The sequence below is a fragment of the Pan troglodytes genome, chromosome 8, assembly GCF_028858775.2.
Source record: "Pan troglodytes isolate AG18354 chromosome 8, NHGRI_mPanTro3-v2.0_pri, whole genome shotgun sequence".
In the NCBI taxonomy this organism is placed as follows: domain Eukaryota; kingdom Metazoa; phylum Chordata; class Mammalia; order Primates; family Hominidae; genus Pan; species Pan troglodytes.
Window position 1 is genome coordinate 80,562,931 of NC_072406.2, and position 19,346 is coordinate 80,582,276.

A 19,346-nucleotide genomic window follows, 5' to 3' on the forward strand; every position below is an offset into this window, starting at 1 on the left:
TGTCTTTTTTGAAAGTTGTGTGTGTTTTATTTTCCCAGGATTACTCTCTTAACATCTTAAAGCAGTAAAAGTATACAGTATTAATGAAACCAAAATTGCCCTTTTAAAGCAGGCTAATTTTCCAAATATTTATTTAGCTCATAAAATTCACATTTTATTTTTTAAACATTATAGGTTAGAAGAATTACAATTGTAATTCCTTGGCACCATGATAGCATTATTGTGGTAGTACTGCTAGGTGAGGGAATGGTATGTTAAGTCTGTTTTTGAAAAGCAAAATGAATACGAGTTCACAATCACAAAATACAGATTGTTAAAAGTCTTGTAACAGAAAAATCCAAAGTTAGTATAGTTTTTAAATAAGCCAAAACTACATGGAGCAAGTTGCTGTCATAAAAGCTGCCTAAAAAAAAAAAAAAAAAAAAAAAAAAGTCAGTGTTGATGATACATGAGTTTTGAAAAGTGAGAAACTTAAAGGATGACTCAAAATCATGGTTTGTTGAATGAAATTAGCCTTGGAATTTAAGCAACTTAAGTCACATTTTAAAATTTGTTCTAAGCACAATAATAAAAAAGCCTATTTGAAAATTTCATTTTTTGTTTATTCAGTAATCATAAAAATGTTAGCCCATCCCACCTATCAATACAAAATGGTTCAAGAATATAATCCTCTCTTGAGGACATTTCTGTCTGTCAGTATTCAAGAAAGACCATCTAGAAATCTGTGTCACATCTGACACCTCAAAAGCTGACTGGAAATTTACGGGTTTTGGAAAAAATAGATCTTCAAGTAAAGTATTCATTTCATACTTAGGCTATTCAGAAAAATTTAAATTTCATGGAAGCATATATTCATGAAGAAAAGATCCTGCAGTATTAATAAGAACTCCTTTGTAGGCAGGGAGGTACCTAGGATTAACCACTAAATATAATGCTCTTAATCCATAAATTTTCTATGTATTTTTTTATAGGCTCACAAACTTAAAGTGCATGGTTAAAAATTAATGTAAAAAATAGGATACTGAATGGTGATAGTGTTTATGTAACTATTCAGAGGTAATTTATACAAGTTAAATTCTTAGTATGCCATAAGCAATATAACTTGGATTAGTGTTCATTGAGTCAGCTTGAAATAGGTCAAGTGTACTGGCCAGGTGCCGTGGCTCACGCCTGTAATCCCAGCTACTTGGGAGGCTGAGGCAGGAGAATTGCTTGAACCCAGGAGGTGGAGATCGTGCCATTGCACTCCAGCCTAGGCAACAAGAATGAAACTCCATCTCGAAAAAAAAAGAAATAGGTCAAGTGTATATTTCATCATCTCAACACCCTTGGCATAGAGGTGCTCAATGGACATGGTGAAATTTTACTGTGGATGTATACAGGTAGGCCACTACAATGTGATACTTCCTAAAATTTACTCCAATGAAAATGTTAATACAAAATTTTTTGAACTGAACTCTAATACATTACCAAAGCAAAGTCCTGATTTTTTTCTCACTTTTAATGCTTAGAGGAGAGGACCTTTATAAGGAGCCTGTAACATCCCCTACTATTACATACTTTTTTTTCTGGGGAAGGATTTGTGTTTTCATCTTTGAATTGGGGTCTGAGTCACCCCTTAAAAAAACAGCAATTTAGTGAAACAGCATATGGGAAGATTTATAAATCAGGAAAAGAAAGATGGTTATATGTAACTTCCTTTCAAGATTAGAAGGAAAAAAGTAGAGGCCGAGGCCAAATAATGCCCCTTTTAATTTAATCCACTGTAGCTGAAAATCTTCAGCAAGCACGACAATAACTGATTTTTAAAGAGACCAAGAGGAAATTTTGTAGGACAAAATATTGGCCCTGTCTAATGCAAGAGGCAAAGGGAGAGGGGGAGAAGAAAGGGCAAATAAATATAGTTGAAATCTTACAAAGATAATGAAAATCTGTTGAATTAGAATATTAATAATTTTAAAAGTTTTATGCATTTCCAGTTTCAGAACTGTGAAGCTTTAAAGTGCATTAAGAGAATTGCAGGCACCATCAAATACCAAATTGACAGAATTCAGAAGAAAAAAACAATCTGAAGCCTTATTTTTAAGGCCTTTACAAGATAAGGCAAGTTGTGTTAGCTCTGCTATCTGGCCTTTTAATGAGTTACATGATTTTTAAGCATGCTCTGTTGAAAATACATTTTGAAAAACAATGGGGAAGGAAATATATAACTTGTAATTTCCATGAGCTGAATATGTAGAAGATAAACTGGTACCAAATACTGACCGAAAGCCGCTTAAGAAGAGCTGTCTGGTTACCTTTGTATACAACATCATAACATTCATTGTAGGTAATTTCATACATAAGGATTTAGTTCTGGAGTCTCAGGGCAAGTTAGATGAGCATCTCTGAATGAGCAATGCATGACAGGAATCACAAACCCGTACTGGTTTTGGTGAAGAAGGCAAAGGTAGTTCGTTGTCAGAGCAGGCATTACAGAAAATTTCCCCACAATTTCTACAGTGGTGCTATTAAACAGAAAAATCAGAGGGAAAAAAACACTTTAAATAAAATTAGAAGCATTTTTGCACCCCAAATTTTTGGACTCACTTCTTACCTCCCTTACCTTTCTCTTAGAGAGTGAGAATTCCTTTTCACAAAGTTTACAATGTGTTGCTTCTTTGTCTTTCAGCCAAACCAGTCCCTAGTAGGAAGAAAATATTAATGCTCAAATTGGTAACACTAAAAATTAAATGTGAAAACTTTTTCCCCCAAGAACATTATTTATAGGAATAGATATATGAAGAATGGAAAATAAGTTATTTTCTTTGAGAGATGTATATATATGTAAATATGTATGGAATTAGCCTCAAAATATTCTGGGTTGGGGAGGTGGGATGTGGATGAAGTATAAAAAACAAGATTGCAGCCAGGGGACAATGGCTCACACCGGTAATTCCAGCTACTTGGGAGGCTGAGGTGAGAGGATCGCCTGAGGCCTGGAGTTCAAGACCAAGCTGGGCAACACAGAATCTGTCTCTTAAAAAATAAAAATTGAAAAAATGAAAAATCAAGACTGCACATGATAAATATTGAAATGGGTAATGGTTCATTTTACTCTTTTCTATACAATTGTGTATATTAGAACATATAACATGTAAACATGCTTTAAAGAGATAATCTGTTGCTGATGGGAATTCTCTTCAGGAAAAGAACCTTAAAGATGAAAAGAACCTTAAAATAGTACAACAACATTTTATTTTTTAAATTTTTGTGGGTACATAGTTACATATTTATGGGGTACATGAGATGTTTTGATACAGGCATGCAATATGAAATAAGCACATCATGGAGAATGGGGTATCCTAGTCCAACAATATTTAAGGATAAATTCTCACTGTGTAAAATGCAATAGTTTGGCATTATGTATAACTTATACCTTAAGACCCTAAAATTTGAAGGAAATTGGGGAAATCAGATATTGGAGTTCATTATTTTATAAGACCTCTTTAGGAGGCCGAGGCAGGAGGATTGCTTGAGGCCAGGAAGACTGGCCTGGGGAACAGACTCCATCTTTACAAAAAAATTAACCAGGCTGCGTGGCATAAGCCCATAGTCCCAGCTACTCTGGAGGCTGAGAAGGGAGAATCACTTAAGCCCAGGAGTTTGAGGCTGCAGTGAACTATGACTCAGGCTTGAGTGCCACTGCACTCGAGCCTGAGCAAGAGTGAGACCCTGTCTCAAGAAAAAGGGGGGGGAAAAAAAAGGACCTCACTTTAATAAGTTTTACATGGCTATTTCCCTCAACTTTTATAACATATTTAATAGCTGCTATGTAAACGTTAGTAAAAAATGGATGTAAGTAGTCTTAAGCAGTATTTATGACAACTTGACCCTTTTTTTTTTTTTTTTTTTTTTTGAAAAGAGAGTCTCACTCTGTCGCCCAGGCTGTAGTGCAGTGGTGCAATCTCAGCTCACCGCAACCTCCGTCTCCCAGGTTCAAGTGATTCTCCTGCCTCGGCTTCCCTGTAGCTGGGATTACAGGCACACGCCACCATGCCCGGCTAATTTTTGTATTTTTAGTAGAGATGGGGTTTCACCATGTTGGCCAGACTGGTCTCAAACTCCTGACCTCAGGTGATCCGCCCACTTCGGCCTCCCAAAGTGCTGGGATTACAGGCATAAACCACCAGGCCCAGCCTACTTGACCCATTGTTAACCAGCTTGCTTAACCAATCTTGGCTAGAAAGAACTTTTTTCCCCTGTGAAGGCAACTTTGTTAGATGATTATCAGTTTCACAATGAGAAGACCCAGATGAAGGAGGAGCCTCAATACTGATTGATTTCCTAAAACATGTTCCTAAAACAGCCCAGACCAAAGAACCCAAGTATAACTGAAGATTCCAACTTGGACATGGAGCAACTGCAACCTATAAATTACTACTGAAGCACAGGAACCTTTATTACCTAATGAGAGAAAAATTCTCTTAAGAAAAAAAGGCCCATAGATACATTTCTAAAAACAAGAGTTTTCTTAAAAGACTTTTCCAAAAGCAGAATTCTTTGAAGAAAAAAAAGACAAAGCATTCACAGATCAAGATCACAAGGTTAATTTCAGGTCTTTTTGTTTCACAGTCTTAATAACTAGCACTTATTATACAGCAGAGATAATACAGTATTGGTTACTGCATATGAGGAAGCCTAAGTCTCCTTAGAACACAGGATTATAAGGGCTTTTTTTTTTAACTAGATAGTTCATATCAGACAAACACCAGCAAAGAGTCAGATAGCTTGAATCATAGATTTTTTTTTTTTTTTTTTTAAATGTAGGACGGGGGCCAGGTGCAGTGGCTGACACCTGTAATCCCAGCACTTTTGAGACTTTGAGAGGCCAAGGTGAGAGGCTCTCTTTAGACCAGGAGTTCAAGACCAGCCTGGGCAACATAGCAAGACCCCATCTCTACAAAAAAAATATATAAATGAAAAGAAATTAGCCAAGCATGGTGGCATGCACCAGTAGTCTCAGCTACTTGGGAGGCTGAGGTGGGAGGATTGCTTAAACCCAGATGTTCAAGGTTACAGTGAGCTGTGATCATGCCACTGCACTCCAGCTTGGGAAACAGAGGAAACTCTGTCTCTGAGGGGGGAAAAAAAAAAAAAAAAGGCAGCAGCAGGAAGGGACCCTAAAAGATAATCCAACTTGATGAAAACCATACAAAGCAAAGTGATTTGCCAAATGTCCCACAGCCACCTAGTGGAAGCAGCTTGTAAGGGCATCAGGTTCGGAAACAACCTTGCTGACATGGAGACTAGGCCTTTGGAGACTTCTTTTCATTGAAACTACCTGCCGCCCTCCCAGGAGAGAAGCTCACTTTAAGGTAAGACTAGTGTGTCCCTGTGAAGGGATCTCAGAGATGAGCACCTGGAGCCCTCTCATTTTACACATGAGAAAACTTAAAGCCTAGAGAGCTGAAGCTGCCTGCTCAAGGAAACAGCCATTTACCAGAAGAGCTAAGACTAGAACGGAACAACCTCTTGTTCTGCAAATAAACAGCAATTTTTCTCTGCCCAATTCCAGAAAGTTAGCTGCTAGACTTACACCCCCTAGATAGGATACTACAGGATTCTTCTCTGGAGAAATTCAACTGCCACAGAGAAAAGTCCTGTAAATACTAAACATTTGTAGAGGGTACCCAATAGTTCACTAATCATAGCAGATTTCTCTATGGTGAGGCCTACCAGTTTTTAACAACCCACCCAACCAATACACACATAAGGTTTCCAATAACTCTTATTTGTGCCTTTTATTGAAATTGGGGGATATCACAACATTTGAGAAAACTTCAGAGAATCGATAATGAGGCCGGGTACAGTGGCTCACACCTGTAATCCCACCACTTTGGGAGACTGAGATGGAAGGATCGCTTGAGCCCAGGAGTTTGAGACCAGCCTGGGCAACACAGTGAGGCCCCCACCATCTCTAAAAAATAAAATAAAATTAGCAGGGTGTGGTGATGTACACCTGTGGTCCCAGCAACTCAGGAGGCTGAGGAGGGAGGATTGCTTGAACCCAGAAGTTCAAGGTTACAGTGAGCTATGATGGAGTCACTACACCCTGGCCTGGACAACACAGACACTGTCTCTAAAAAAATTTTTTTTTTAAAGAAAAAAAAATTTTTTTTTTGAGACGGAGTCTCACTCTGTCACCCAGGCTGGAGTGCAGTGGCGCAATCTCGGCTCACTGCAAGCTCTGCCTCCCGGGTTCGCGCCATTCTCCTGCCTCAGTCTCCCAAGTACCTGGGACTACAGGCGCCCACCACTGCACCCAGCTAATTTTTTGTATTTTTAGTAGAGACGGGGTTTCACCGTGTTAGCCAGGATGGTCTCGATCTCCTGATCTCGTGATCTGCCCGCCTCAGCCTCCCAAAGTGCTGGGATTACAGGCGTGAGCCACCGCGCCCGGCCAGAAAAAATTTTTTAAATAATAATATCAAAGACAAAATATAACAGGACGCTATTTTTAAAAGGAAAAATGAGCAAATAATAACCCACTGAATGTTAAAAATACTCCTGCAGAAAAAATATCCCCCAGAAGGTTGTACCTGAATCTAACCAAGGCTTTATTTTATTTTATTTTTCATATTATTTTATTATTTAGATGGAGTCTTGCTCTGTCGCCCAGGCTGGAATGCAGTAGTGGGATCTCAGCACACTACAACCTCCGCCTCCCGGGTTCAAGTGATCCTCTTACCTCAGCCTCCCAAGTAGCTGGGACTACAGGCGCACACCACCATGCCTGGCTAATTTTTGCATTTTTAGTAGAGATGTTGGCCAGGTTGGTCTCGAACTCCTGACCTCAGGCCAATCCACCTGGCTCGGCCTCCCAAAGTGCTGGGATTACAGCCGTGAGCCACCATGCTTGGCCTAATCAAGGCTTTAGATTTAACTTCCAGTTCACAGGCAACAAGTAGACAGGAACAAGTTAACGAACACTACAAACAAACATTCAGAGAAAATCCAGAATGTGAAAAACTGTTTAGGACAGCTGTTCTAGACCCTTCAGCTGGTCAACAGCATGGAAAAGAAAAAAAAGTCAACTCAGACATGAATCCAGTTTCCACATAAAAAAACTGAGAAAAGCAGATAATATTCTGTTAAAGACAGATGTGAGTAATAAGTATGAGGCAAAACAAAGTAATAATTAACACAAAATACAGGAGAGATGCCATAAAGAGGAGAGTGCAATCAAGAAGCAGATGAGGCTTCTAAGGTACTGGTCATGTTCTATTATCATTAACCTAAGCGGAGGATACGCAGTGTTTTTTTGTTTTTGTTTTTTTTTTTGGAGATGGAATTTTGCTCTTGTTGCCAGGCTGGAGTGCAATGGCATGATCTCAGCTCACCACAACCTCCGCCTCCCAGGTTCAAGCAATTCTCCTGCCTCAGCCTCCTGAGTAGCTAGGGTTACAGGCATGCACCACTATGCCCGGCTAATTTTGTATTTTTAGTAGAAATGGGTTTCTCCATGTTGGTCAGGCTGGTCTCGAACTCCCGACCTCAGGTGATCTGCCCACCTCGGCCTCCTAAGTGCTGCGACTGCAGGCATGAGCCACCATGCCCCGCCCCACAAGTGTTTTTAAGTTGTACTATATATGCATTCTCATATGCATATTTCACAAAACTTTTTTTAGAGTTTACATAATGATGGTTTTGGCAAATATCCATGTATCCATACTTTTTTTTTTTTTTTTTTGAGACGGAGTCTCACCCTGTTGCCCAGACTGGAGTGCAATGGTGCGATCTCGGCTCACTGCAACCTCTGCCTCCTGGGTTCAAGCAATTCTCCTGCCTCAGCCTCCTGAGTAGCTGGGATTACAGGCATGTGCCACCACGCCCGGCTAATTTTTTCTTTTGTATCTATAGTAGAGATGAGGTTTCACCATGTTGGCCAAGCTGGTCTCAAACTCCTGACGTTGTGATCCACCCGCCTTGGCCTCCCAAAGTGCTGGGATTATAGGCGTGAGCCACCACGCCCAACCTCCACCCATCTTTTTTTTTTTTTTTTTTTTTTTGAGACGGAATCTTGCTCTGTCGCCCAGGCGGGAGTGCAGTGGTGCAATCTCAGCTCACTGCAACCTCCACCTCCCAGGTTCAAGTGATTCTCCTGCCTCAGCCTCCCAAGTAACTGGGACTACAGGTGCGTGCCACCACACTCAGCTAATTTTTGTATTTTTAGTAGAGGCGCGGTTTCACCATGTTGCCCAGGATGGACTCAATCTCTTGATCTTGTGATCCGCCCACCTTGGCCTCCCAAAGTGCTGGGATTACAGGCGTGAGCCACTGCACCCGGCCCCATCTTCTTGAAAAGTATGAGGATACGGCCTGGCAAGGTGGCTCATGCCTGTAATCCCAGCACTTTGGGAGGCTGAGATGGGCAGATCAACCCGAGGTCAGGAGTTCGAGACCACCTTTGCTAACATGGTGAAACCCTATCTCTACTAAATATACAAAAATTAGCTGGGCATGGTGGTGGGTGCCTGTAATCCCAGCTACTTGGGAGGCTGAGGCAGGAGAATTGCTTGAACCCAGGAGAGGGAGGTTGCAGTGAGCCGAGATCATGCCATTGTACTCCAGCCTTGGTGTCAGAGCAAGACTGTCTCAAAAAAAAAAAAAAGAAAAAAAGTGTGAGGATAAAACAAAGGTATATTCAGATACGCAAATTCTTTTCTTTCTTTTTTCAAATTTTGGTAGAGACAAGGGCTTGCTATACTACCCAGGCTGGTCTCAAACTCCTGGCCTCAAGCAATTCTCCCACCACAGCCTCTTAAAGCACTGGGGTTACAGGTATGAGCTACCATGCCTAGTCTCCAGATGTGTAAATTCTTACAACCTCTATCTTCATTCACCATTTTCAGGAAGCTACTGAAAGATGTGTTGCCGAAAATAAGGGAGTATACAAAGAGAGAAGTTAGGGAATTCAGGCAACAGGAGCTCCCACAAAGGGGGAAGGCAAAGGAAATTCTGAGAATACCAGCAAAGGGAAACATCAGGACCAGAACAAACATGAGCAGGAGAGCAGAGAACTCTTGAAGTTGGAGGCAAGACGTCAAAGAAAAAATAATGACGTAACCAAGTACCTGATATATTTTACCATGTGGAAAACTTTATCAAGAAGCTTTTTTAAATAGAGGTGTTTCAAGGTATGAGAAAACTCAAATGTTATACAACTAATTTGTTTTTAAAAAGAGAGGGGTGGCTGGGCATGGTGGCTCACACCTGTAATCCCAGCACTTTGGGAGGCCGAGGTGGGCAGATCACGAAGTCAGGAGTTCGAGACAAGCCTAGTCAATATGGTGAAACCCCATCTCTACTAAAAATATAAAAATTAGGTGGCACGTGCCTGTAATCTCAGCTACTTGGGAGGCTGAGGCAGGAGGATCACTTGAACCCGGGAGGTGGAGGTTGCAGTGAGTCAAGATCGTGCCACTACACTTCAGCCTGGGCAACAGAGGGAGACTCCATCTCAAAAAAAAAAAGAGGGGGCAATTATTAACTCCAGAGGAAGGATAAAGTAGTTCAAGTAAGAAAATATAATCACAGTGCCTGGCTCAGCAAGGAACAACATTCAAATAATCATAATAAAAAATTCAGAATAGGGGCTAGATGCAGTGGCTCACACCTGTAATCCCAGCACTTTGGGAGGCCGAGGCAGGTGCATCACCTGAGGTCAGGAGTTTGAGACCAGCCTGGCCAACATGGTGAAACCATCTCTACTAAAACTATAAAAATGAGCCGGGTGTGGTAGCACGCACCTGTAGTCCCAGCTACTCGGGAGGCTGAAGCAGGAGAATCTCTTGAACCCGGGAGGCGGAGGTTGCAATGAGCCGAGATCGCGCCACTGCACTCCAGCCTGGGTAACAGAGCGAGACCCTGTCTCGAAAAAAAAAAAAAAATTAGCTAGGCGTGGGGGCAGGTGCCTGTAATTTCAGCTACTGGGGAGCCTGAGGCAGGAGAATCACTGAACCAGGGAGGCAGAGGTTGCAGTGAGCCGAGATCATGCCATTGCACTCCAGCCTGGGTGAAGAAGCAAGACTCCGTCTCAAAAAAAAAAATACAGAGTAAGACGGGTTTTGGGGGCTCATGCTTGTAATCCCAGCACTTTAGGAGGCCAAGACTGGAGGACTGCCTGAGGACAGGTGTTCAAGACCACTCTAGACAACACAGCAGATACTGTCTCTACAAAAAATTTAAAAATTAGCCAGGCAAGGTGGCACGCACCTGTGGTCCCAGCTACTCAGGAGGCTGAGGCAAGAGGACAGCTTGAGCCCAGGAGTTTGAGACTGCAGTGAACTACAATTGTGCCACTGTACTCCAGCCTGGGCAACACAGCAAGACCCCATCTCAAAAAAATAATAAATAAAATAACATAAATAAAAAAGATATATATAAAGTAAATGAATGCCACAAAAAACCTTACTTAATTATACTGGGAGACCAGAAAGACCAAAATGAGAGTGAGCAAAACTCTTCATCCACCATATGATGACGTTAATATATAAGTCTAAAACTGCTGAATCAAGAGCAAATAGTACATACTGAACATTAGTTAGACATACAGAGATAAATGCCAGAAGAAACAGCTAAAAAACTGGAAGTAGCTCCCTTTGGGTGGCAGGAGCTAGGGCAGATAAAGGGCAAGGGAGTGAAGAACAAGAGACTGCTACCATCATCATCATTATTATTATTAATATTATTTGGAGTTAAATCTTCTTAGTATAATTTTTTAAAAATGATTTTCATGTAACACTTTTTTGTCACCCAGGCTGGCGTGCAGTAAGTAGCATGATCAAGGCTCCCTGCAGCCTCGACCTCCCAGGCTCAAGCAATCCTCCCACCTCAGCCTCCCAAGTAGCTGAGACTATAGACCTGCCCACCATACCTGGCTAATTTTTTCTTATTTTTTAGTAGAAATAAGGTCTATTTTACCCAGGCTGGTCTTGAACTCCTGGCCTCAAGCAATCCTCCTGCCTTGGCCTCCCAAAGTGCTATGAACCACCACACCCAGTATCATGTAACACTTTTTGATTTTAAAAAATGAAGTTGTTGGGTAGGAAGCCACCTATCACTGAAGTGATCACACAGACACTGTCCTTTCTTCTATGTTGTAGCAAGGATTCAGACACATTCACAACCATACTGGTAAAGTGTTCCAACCACTTTCACACACATGTTATTAACCTACTCAATATTCAGAGCAACCCTACGCAGAATCATCAGCCTATTTCAGAGAAGGAAGCTGAGGCTCAATGAGGATACATGACTTGCTGAAAGTAAAAGAACTAGTAAGTAATAGACTGGCATAGGAACTCAAGATTCTCAAGTTCATAGGCAATTTCACTCTATCATGCCATACTTTGTAGGGAAGTAAACAAAATTATTTCTAAGGTCAGTTTCTTTTTTTTTTTTTTGAGAAAGAGTCTCGCTCTGTTGCCCAGGATGGAGTGCAAGGGCATGATCTCTGCTCATTGCAACCTCCACCTTCCGGGCTCAAGCAATTCTCCTGCCTCAGCCTCCTGAGTAGCTGGGATTACAGGCACCCACTACCACACTCAACAAATGTTTGTATTTTTAGTAGAGATGGGATTTCACCATGTTGGCCAGGCTGGTTTCAAACTCCTGACCTCAAATGACCCACCTGCCTTGGCCTCCCAAAGAGCTGGGATTATGGACATGAGCCACTGCACCCGGCCTCTAAGGTCAGTTTCTAAAGGAAGGTTATTAATAATGTGACTCTAGGGGTACAGGGAAGAGCTGAACCCCCAGCATCCAAGCTCCTCATTCAGTGCTTCGGCCTCTATATATCCTGGGGTTAATAATACATTAGATTCACACAGGGCATTACCTTCCATTGGAGACTTTCACATACCTTCCCACTTTAGGAAAACGTTCTACTCACCTGCAACGCTTTGTTGGCTTCTTTTATGTCTTCAATTTTAAGTTTTGATCTAAAAAGATTACAAATAGGTCCAAATTTCAGTACACATATTTAAATATAGAACACTTAGTATTTCAGTAGGTATTGGTATTTCATAGGATATAAAATTATGTATATGATTTTTATGGCCTTCTCTGGCTAGTGGAATATTTCCTATTTTCCTATATTTTCTAAATGTCCTAAAGCAAAAATATTTTAGATTTAAAACTTGCTTTTTAAGAAATATTGGCATTTTCGGCTGGGTGCGGTGGCTCATGCCTGTAATCCCAGCACTTTGGGAGGCCGAGGCCCGCGGATCACGAGGTCAGGAGATCGAGACCATCCTGGCTAACATGGTGAAACCCCGTCTCTACTAAAAATACAAAAAATTAGCCAGGCATGGTGGCGGGCGCCTGTAGTCCCAGCTACTCGGGAGGCTGAGGCAGGAGAATGGCGTGAACCTGGGAGGCGGAGCTTGCAGTGAGCCAAGATCACGCCACTGCACTCCAGCCTGGGTGACAGAGTGAGACTCCATCTCAAAAAAAAAAAAAAAAAAGAAAAAAAAGAAATATTGGCATTTTCATGTGATCATGACAATATTTATAGCTATCATTTATTGTAGGTTTACTATGTGCCTCTGCATGCATAATCTCATGTAATCTACACAAAAACCTATTTTAAAGATGAAGAAATGACTGATGAAGTTTAGTCACTTGTAAGAAGTCAGAGAGCTCCAACTGGGGGAGCTAGGATTCAAACCCTTGTCTGTGACCCCAAAGGGCACATGCTAACCATTATTCACATTATTTCTCTAGCAAATACAGAAGTGCTAAGGAAGAAAATACTGTGAGCCAGGCACGGTGGCTCACACCTGTAATCCCAGCACTTTTGGGGGCCAAGGCGGGTGAATCATCTGAGGTCAGGAGTTCAAGACCAGCCTGGTCAATATACAGTGAAACCCCATCTCTACTAAAAATACAAAAATTAGCTGGAAATAGTGGTGCACGCCTGTAGTCCCAGCTACTCGGGAAGGTGAGGCAGGAGAATCACTTGAACCCCGGAGGCAGAGGTTTCAGTGAACCAAGATCACACCACTGCACTCCAGCCTGGGTGACAGCGAGATGCCGTCTCAAAAACAGCAACAAAAAAGAAAATACTGTGGAAGACACAGCTGCAAATACTTTCCCACTTTTTTGATGGAGTCTCGTTCTGTTACCCAGGCTGCAGTGCAGTGGCACGATCTCAACTCAATGCAACCTCTGCCTCGTAGGTTCAAGTGATTCTCCTGCCTCAGTTTCTTGAGTAGATGAGATTAGAGGCACCCGCAATAACTCCCAGGCTAATTTTTGTATTTTTAGTAGAGACCGGGTTTCACCACGTTGGCCAGGCTGGTCTCGAACTCCTGACTTCAAGTGATCCACCCGTCTTGGCCTCCCAAAGTGCTGGGACTACAGGTGTGAGCCACCAAGCCTGGCATTTTCCACCTTTTGAAAATATGTATGTTGGGCCAGATGCAGTCTCTCATGCCTGTAATGCCAGCACTTTGGGAGACAGAGGTGAGCAGACCGCCTGAGGTCAGGAAGGAGTTCAAGACCAGCCTGGCCAACATGGTGAAACCCCATCTCTACTAAAAATACCAAAAAAATTAGCTGGGCGTGGTGAGGGGCGCCTGTGATCCCAGCTACTCAGGAGGCTGAGGCAGGGAGAATCACTTGAACCGGGGAAGCAGAGATTGCACTGAGCCGAGATCGTGCCACTGCACTCCTGGGTGACAGAGCAAGACTCCATCTCAAAAAACAAGAAAAAGAAAAAAGAAAATACTTATGTTGGGATCAATTTGCTACCAAGTGGTATAACTTTGTTTTTTTTTTTTTAGATGGAGTTTTGCTCTTTCACTCAGGCTGGAGTGCAGTGGCATGATCTCGACTCACTGCAACCTCCGCCCCCAAGGTTCAAGCGATTCTCCTGCCTCAGCCTCCCGAATAGCTGGGATTATAGGCAGTTGTCACCACACCCAGCTAATTTTTGTATTTTTAGTAGAGACGGGGTTTTTCCATGTTGGCCAAGCTGGTCTCAAACTCCTGACCTCAGGTGATCCACCCGCCTCAGCCTCCCAAAGTGCTAGGATTACACACGTGAGTCACCGTGCCAAGCCCCAGTTGGTATAATTTAAATTTTTTTTTTCTTTAAAAAAGAAAATATGTTAATGAAAATGCAAATTGTAAAAAACAATATTTAATTACCTGTGATCCCATTACCCAGAGGTAATCTTCTCTATATATCTGTGTATTTTAAATGGAATAATTATCTACATAGTTTTCCATAACCAGCTATTTTCACAATATATCCTGAACAGCTTGCAGCTACTGGCTTGTTACCGAGTATCTGCCATTATCATTATAGTAAATGGTCACTTGGTATATACCATGAAAAAGAATATAAAATAGTATATATAATTATCTACTGTTGATCTTTCAACTTGTTTCAAATTTTTCACCACAAAAGTTGTTTATTAAAATTACAATGACTAGTTCAGGCATGGTGGCTCCTGCCTGTAATCGCAGCACTTTGGGAGGCTGAGGTGGGGAGATCACTTGAGGTCAGGAGTTCCAGACCAGCCTGGCCAACATGGTGAAACCTCATCTCTATCAAAAATACAAAAATTAGCCAGGCATGGTGGTATGCACCTGTAGTCCCAGCTACTCAGGTGGCTGAGGCAGGAAAATCGCTTGAACCTGGAAGGCATAGGTTGCAATGAGCCAAGATTGCACCACTGCCTTCCAGCTTGAGCAACAGAGCGAGACTCTTATCTCCAAAAAACAAACAAACAACAACAAAAAAATTGGAATGACTAAAACATTAGTATTAATTCTCTTACAAATGAAATTCCTGAATCAAATGATATATCAGATACTAAAGCCTCTACTACTGAAGCAGGACATTGAAAATCTGCTTTGCCCTATAAAATGCTCTTCATTCCAAGACATAAAAACAAAGTGTGAGTCTTTCACCTACCTCATATTGACTCTTACAGTGGAAATAATCAATGTAAAACTACACACTGTAAAAATACTGACATAATAATCACATTTTCTTGGCTAAATTCACATCTACAAAATGTGCCTCAGGAAAACTGACTCTTGGGAATACTGGCCACAACAGTGATGATTTAATTATGCTATACAGAAAAACTGAATATGGAATTAAAGTGGCTTAATGATATTCACCACAGAAAATATTTTCTTGGCTGGGCACAGTGGCTCACACCTGTAATTCCAGCACTTTGGGAGGCCAAGGCAGACGGATAACCTGAGGTCAGGAGTTCGAGACCAGCCTAGCCAACATGGTGAAACCCTGTCTCTACTAAAAATACAAAAATTAGCCGGGAGTGATGGCACACACCTGTAATTCCAGCTACTCTGGAGGCTGAGGCAGGAGAATCGCTTGAACCCAGGAGGCAGATGTTGCAGTGAGCCAAGATCACGCCACTGCACTCCAGCCTGGGCGACAGAGCAACACTCGGTCTTATGCCCGGCCTAGGAAATACTTTATGATAATTTACTGGTATTGATAGATTTTTGATTTAAATGCTCTTATTCATAAATATGGACTCAAAAAAGACGGCCTCTCTATGATACATATTGCCTAAGGGTCCTAAAGAAAGGAGCATCGGTTACAATCCCAATAACCATAATGTACAAGAATACCTTCTCAGCCAGGCACAGTGGCTCATGCCTGTAATCCCAACTCTTTGGAAAGCCAAGGTGGGTGGATCACTTGAGGTCAGGAGTTCGAGACTAGCCTGATCAACATGGTGAAATCCCACCTCTACTAAAAATACAAAATTAGCCAGATGTGGTGGCACACGCCTGTAATCCCAGCTATTCAGGAGGCTGAGGCAGGAGATTTTGTATATATACGTATATACGTATATATACGTATATACGTATATATACGTATATATACGTATATATACGTATATACGTATATATACGTATATATACGTATATATACGTATATACGTATATATACATATATAAAATAAGCCTAAAAGGAAAATATACATATGTATACATATACGTATATATGTGTGTATATATACGTATATATACATATATAAATATGTGTATTGCGTGTATATATACGTATATATATACGTATACACATATATACGTATATATAAATATACATAGTAGTAATGTTACTATATATATAAAAATATATATAGTAGTACTACTATATATATAAATATACATAGTAGTAGTGCTACTATATATATATAAAAATATACATAGTAGTAGTGCTACTATATATATAAAAATATATATAGTAGTAGTACCAGCTACTCGGGAGGCTGAGACAGCAGAATTGCTTGAACCTGGGAGGTGGAGGTTGCAGTGAGCCGAGATTGCACCACTGCAGTCCAGCCTAAGCGACAGAACAACTCCGTCTCAAAAAAAAAAAAAGATAGATTTGGAAGGCTTTTAACACTGACTATTCTTCTGAGTAAATTATAATTAGACTGTCTAATAATTAAGGAAATGAAAATAAGCCTGAAAGGAAATATATACATATATGTATACACGTATACATATTCTCCTGTCTCAGCCTCCGAAGTAGCTGGGACTACAGGCACATGCCATCACACCCGGCTAATTTTTGTATTTTTAGTAGAGATGGGGTTTCACCACGTTGGCCAGGCTGGCCTCGAACTCCTGACCTCAAGTGATCCGCCGCCTCAGCTTCCAAAGTGCTGGGATTGCAGGCGTAGCCACAGCACCTGGCCCAAATCTATCTTTTTATAAGAATTCTTCAGGCCAGGTGTGGTGGCTCAAGCCTGTAATCCCAACACTTTGTGAGGCTGAGGAGGTGGGAGGATCATTTGAGCCCGGGAGTTTGAGACCAGCCTGGGCAACATAGTGAGACCCCGCCTCCATATAAAATATATAAATAAAAATTTAAAAAAGAATCCTTCAAGCTGGATGTAGTGGCTCACACCTGTAATGTCAATACTTTTGGAAGCCGAAGCAAGAGGACTGCTTGAGGCCAGGAGTTTGAGACCAGCCTGGGGCAACACAGTGAGACTCTGTCTCTATTTAATTTTTTTAAAAAAATAATCTTTCAGGCCAGGTGCGGTGGCTCACGCCTGTAATCCCAGCACTTTGGGAGGCCGAGGCGGGCAGATCACAAGGTCAGGAGATCGAGACCATCCTGACTAAAACGATGAAACCCCATCTCTACTACCAAAATACAAAAAAAAATTAGCCGGGCATGGTGGCGGGCACCTGTAGTCCCAGCTACTCAGGAGGCTGAGGCAGGAGAATGGTGTGAACCCGGCAGGCAGAGCTTGCAGTGAGCTGAGATACTGCCACTGCACTCCAGCCTGGGCGACAGAGCGAGACTCCATCTCAAAAAATGATAATAATAATCATCATCATCTTTCAATAATAAGCCAATAAGAGTAAATATTTCAATTTTCAAACCCAGTAAGTGGAGGTTGCAGTGAGCCAAGATCACACCACTGCACTCCAGCCTGGGTGACAGAGTGAGACCCCGTCTCAAATAAATAAATAAATAAATAAAGGCAACATCTAGACATTTATATGATCATGCCTGTAATTCAACTATAAAGTCTCTATTAAGTATGAAGTGAGGGGCCGGGCGTGGTGGCTCATGACTGTAATCCCAGCACTTTGGAGGCCAAGGCAGGCAGATCACCTGAGGTCAGGAGTTCAAGACTAGACTGGCCAACATGGTAAAACGCTGTCTCTACTAAAAATTAGCCAGGTGTGGCGGTGGGCGCCAGTAATCCCAGCTACTCAGGAGGCTGGGGCAGAAGAATCACTTGAAAAGAACCCAGGAGGCAGAGGTTGCAGTGAGCTGAGATAGCACCACTGCACTCCAGCCTGGGCAACAAGAGCGAAACTTCCTCTCAAAGAAAAAAAAAAAGTATTAGTTGGGGAATGGGTGAAAAGTAACACATATTCCTTACTTTACTATTCCACTGTTTTAATATTAAACCAATATGATCTTAGTAAACGCAAACATGCTTATTTTATATTGTGAGGATTGCTCACTGTTGAGTCTCTAGCACTTAGTATAGTGCCTGGCACATAGTAGAAGCTCAATAAGTGTCTGTCAATAAATAAATGGAAAATAAGGTAATAAGCACTTAGCACAGGGTCTGGCTCAAAGTGCTCAATAAATGGATGCCAGATTGGAATTGAAATCTTGCTTATCAGAACCACAATGCAGATTGCTCTTTGAAGAGCTGTAAAGACAAAAACAGCTTTATCTTTTTGAGATCTAATATTTCCTTTTCTGGTTCTAGTGAGTTACTCCTTCTTATGCCCTTGGAAATTGGTTGCATTATCTCTTAATGGAATCCCACCTTTAGCAACTAAGTCTCCATTCTAGTATGATTTCTACTTAATTGAATATATACAAATGACATATGTCCATATAACTAATTCTATCTAAATAAATGACAAGATGTTTACACATAGAATTGTTTGAGGTTAGTTAAACTTTGCAGATTAATACTTGGGAGAAGGGAAGTACTTGCTTTTTTATCTTAAACCTTTTTGTGCTATTTGAATGTTCTAATCACATAAAACATCAAAGAGATTTATACAGGTGAAGAGATTATGAGACATTGTAGCTTTCTTATTTTTACTTTTCTGTACTTAAAAAAGTGGGCTGGGTGCAGTAGCTCACACCTGTAATCTCAGCACTTTGGGAGGTTGAGGCAGGATGATGTCCTGAGCCCAGGAGTTCAAGACCAGCCTGGACAACATACCAAGATCCTAACTCCACAAAAAATAAAAAAAAAATTAGCCAGGTATGGTGGTGTGCGTCTGTGGTCCCAGCTACTCCGGAGGCTTGAGGTGAGAGAATAGCGTGAGCCTGAGAGATCAAGGATGCAATGAGCTGTGACTGCGTCACTGTTCTCCAGCCTGGGCAACTTGAGAGCAAGACCTTGTCTCAAAACAAATAAAAATAAATAAAAAATATTTAAAACGACTATATAGTTTAAATGTGGCAGTGGTACATTCAATACTAAATTAAACCTTCTTGAGCTTATTCCAAATATCTGGCAATATGTTCAATCAGGCGCAAAGCTGCTACCCCAAAACACAGACTATGGGGAACAAAAGGAAAATGTGGCTGGGCACAGTGACTCACGCCTGTGATCCCAGCATTTTGGGAGGCTCAGGTGGGAGGACTGCTTGAGGTCAGGAGTTTGAGACCAGCCTGGGCAACATGCAAGACCCCATCTCTATAAACAATAAAAAATTAGTAGGGCATGATGGTGCCTGCCTGTAGTCTCAGCTACTTGGTAAGCTGAGGTGAAAGGGTTGCTTGAGCCCAGGAGGTCAAGGCTGCAGTGAGT

General features: G+C 41.5%; 1 protein-coding gene across 19 annotated transcripts in view; it reads right to left on the reverse strand.

The window, feature by feature from the left end:
• Positions 1-101: 101 nt before the first annotated feature.
• Positions 102-19,346, reverse strand: part of RUFY2 (RUN and FYVE domain containing 2) — a 63,984-nt gene continuing 44,739 nt past the window's right edge. For 8 of the 19 annotated variants that reach the window (XR_010146623.1, XM_016918418.4, XM_016918414.4 and 5 more), the window contains 3 exons: positions 11,936-11,984; positions 2,606-2,683; positions 1,734-2,507 (listed from right to left, as the gene is read on the reverse strand). Coding sequence is in view for 12 of the 19 variants with exons in the window: in XM_016918418.4 (XP_016773907.1) it covers positions 2,364-2,507; positions 2,606-2,683; positions 11,936-11,984 (271 nt within the window). In the remaining 7 variants the exon portion in view is untranslated. Of the gene's footprint in view, positions 2,508-2,605; positions 2,684-9,379; positions 9,910-11,935; positions 11,985-19,346 lie in introns of those variants that run through there. The other 11 variants (XR_010146624.1, XR_001706631.4, XR_008537538.2 and 8 more) reach the window with 7 other exon arrangements.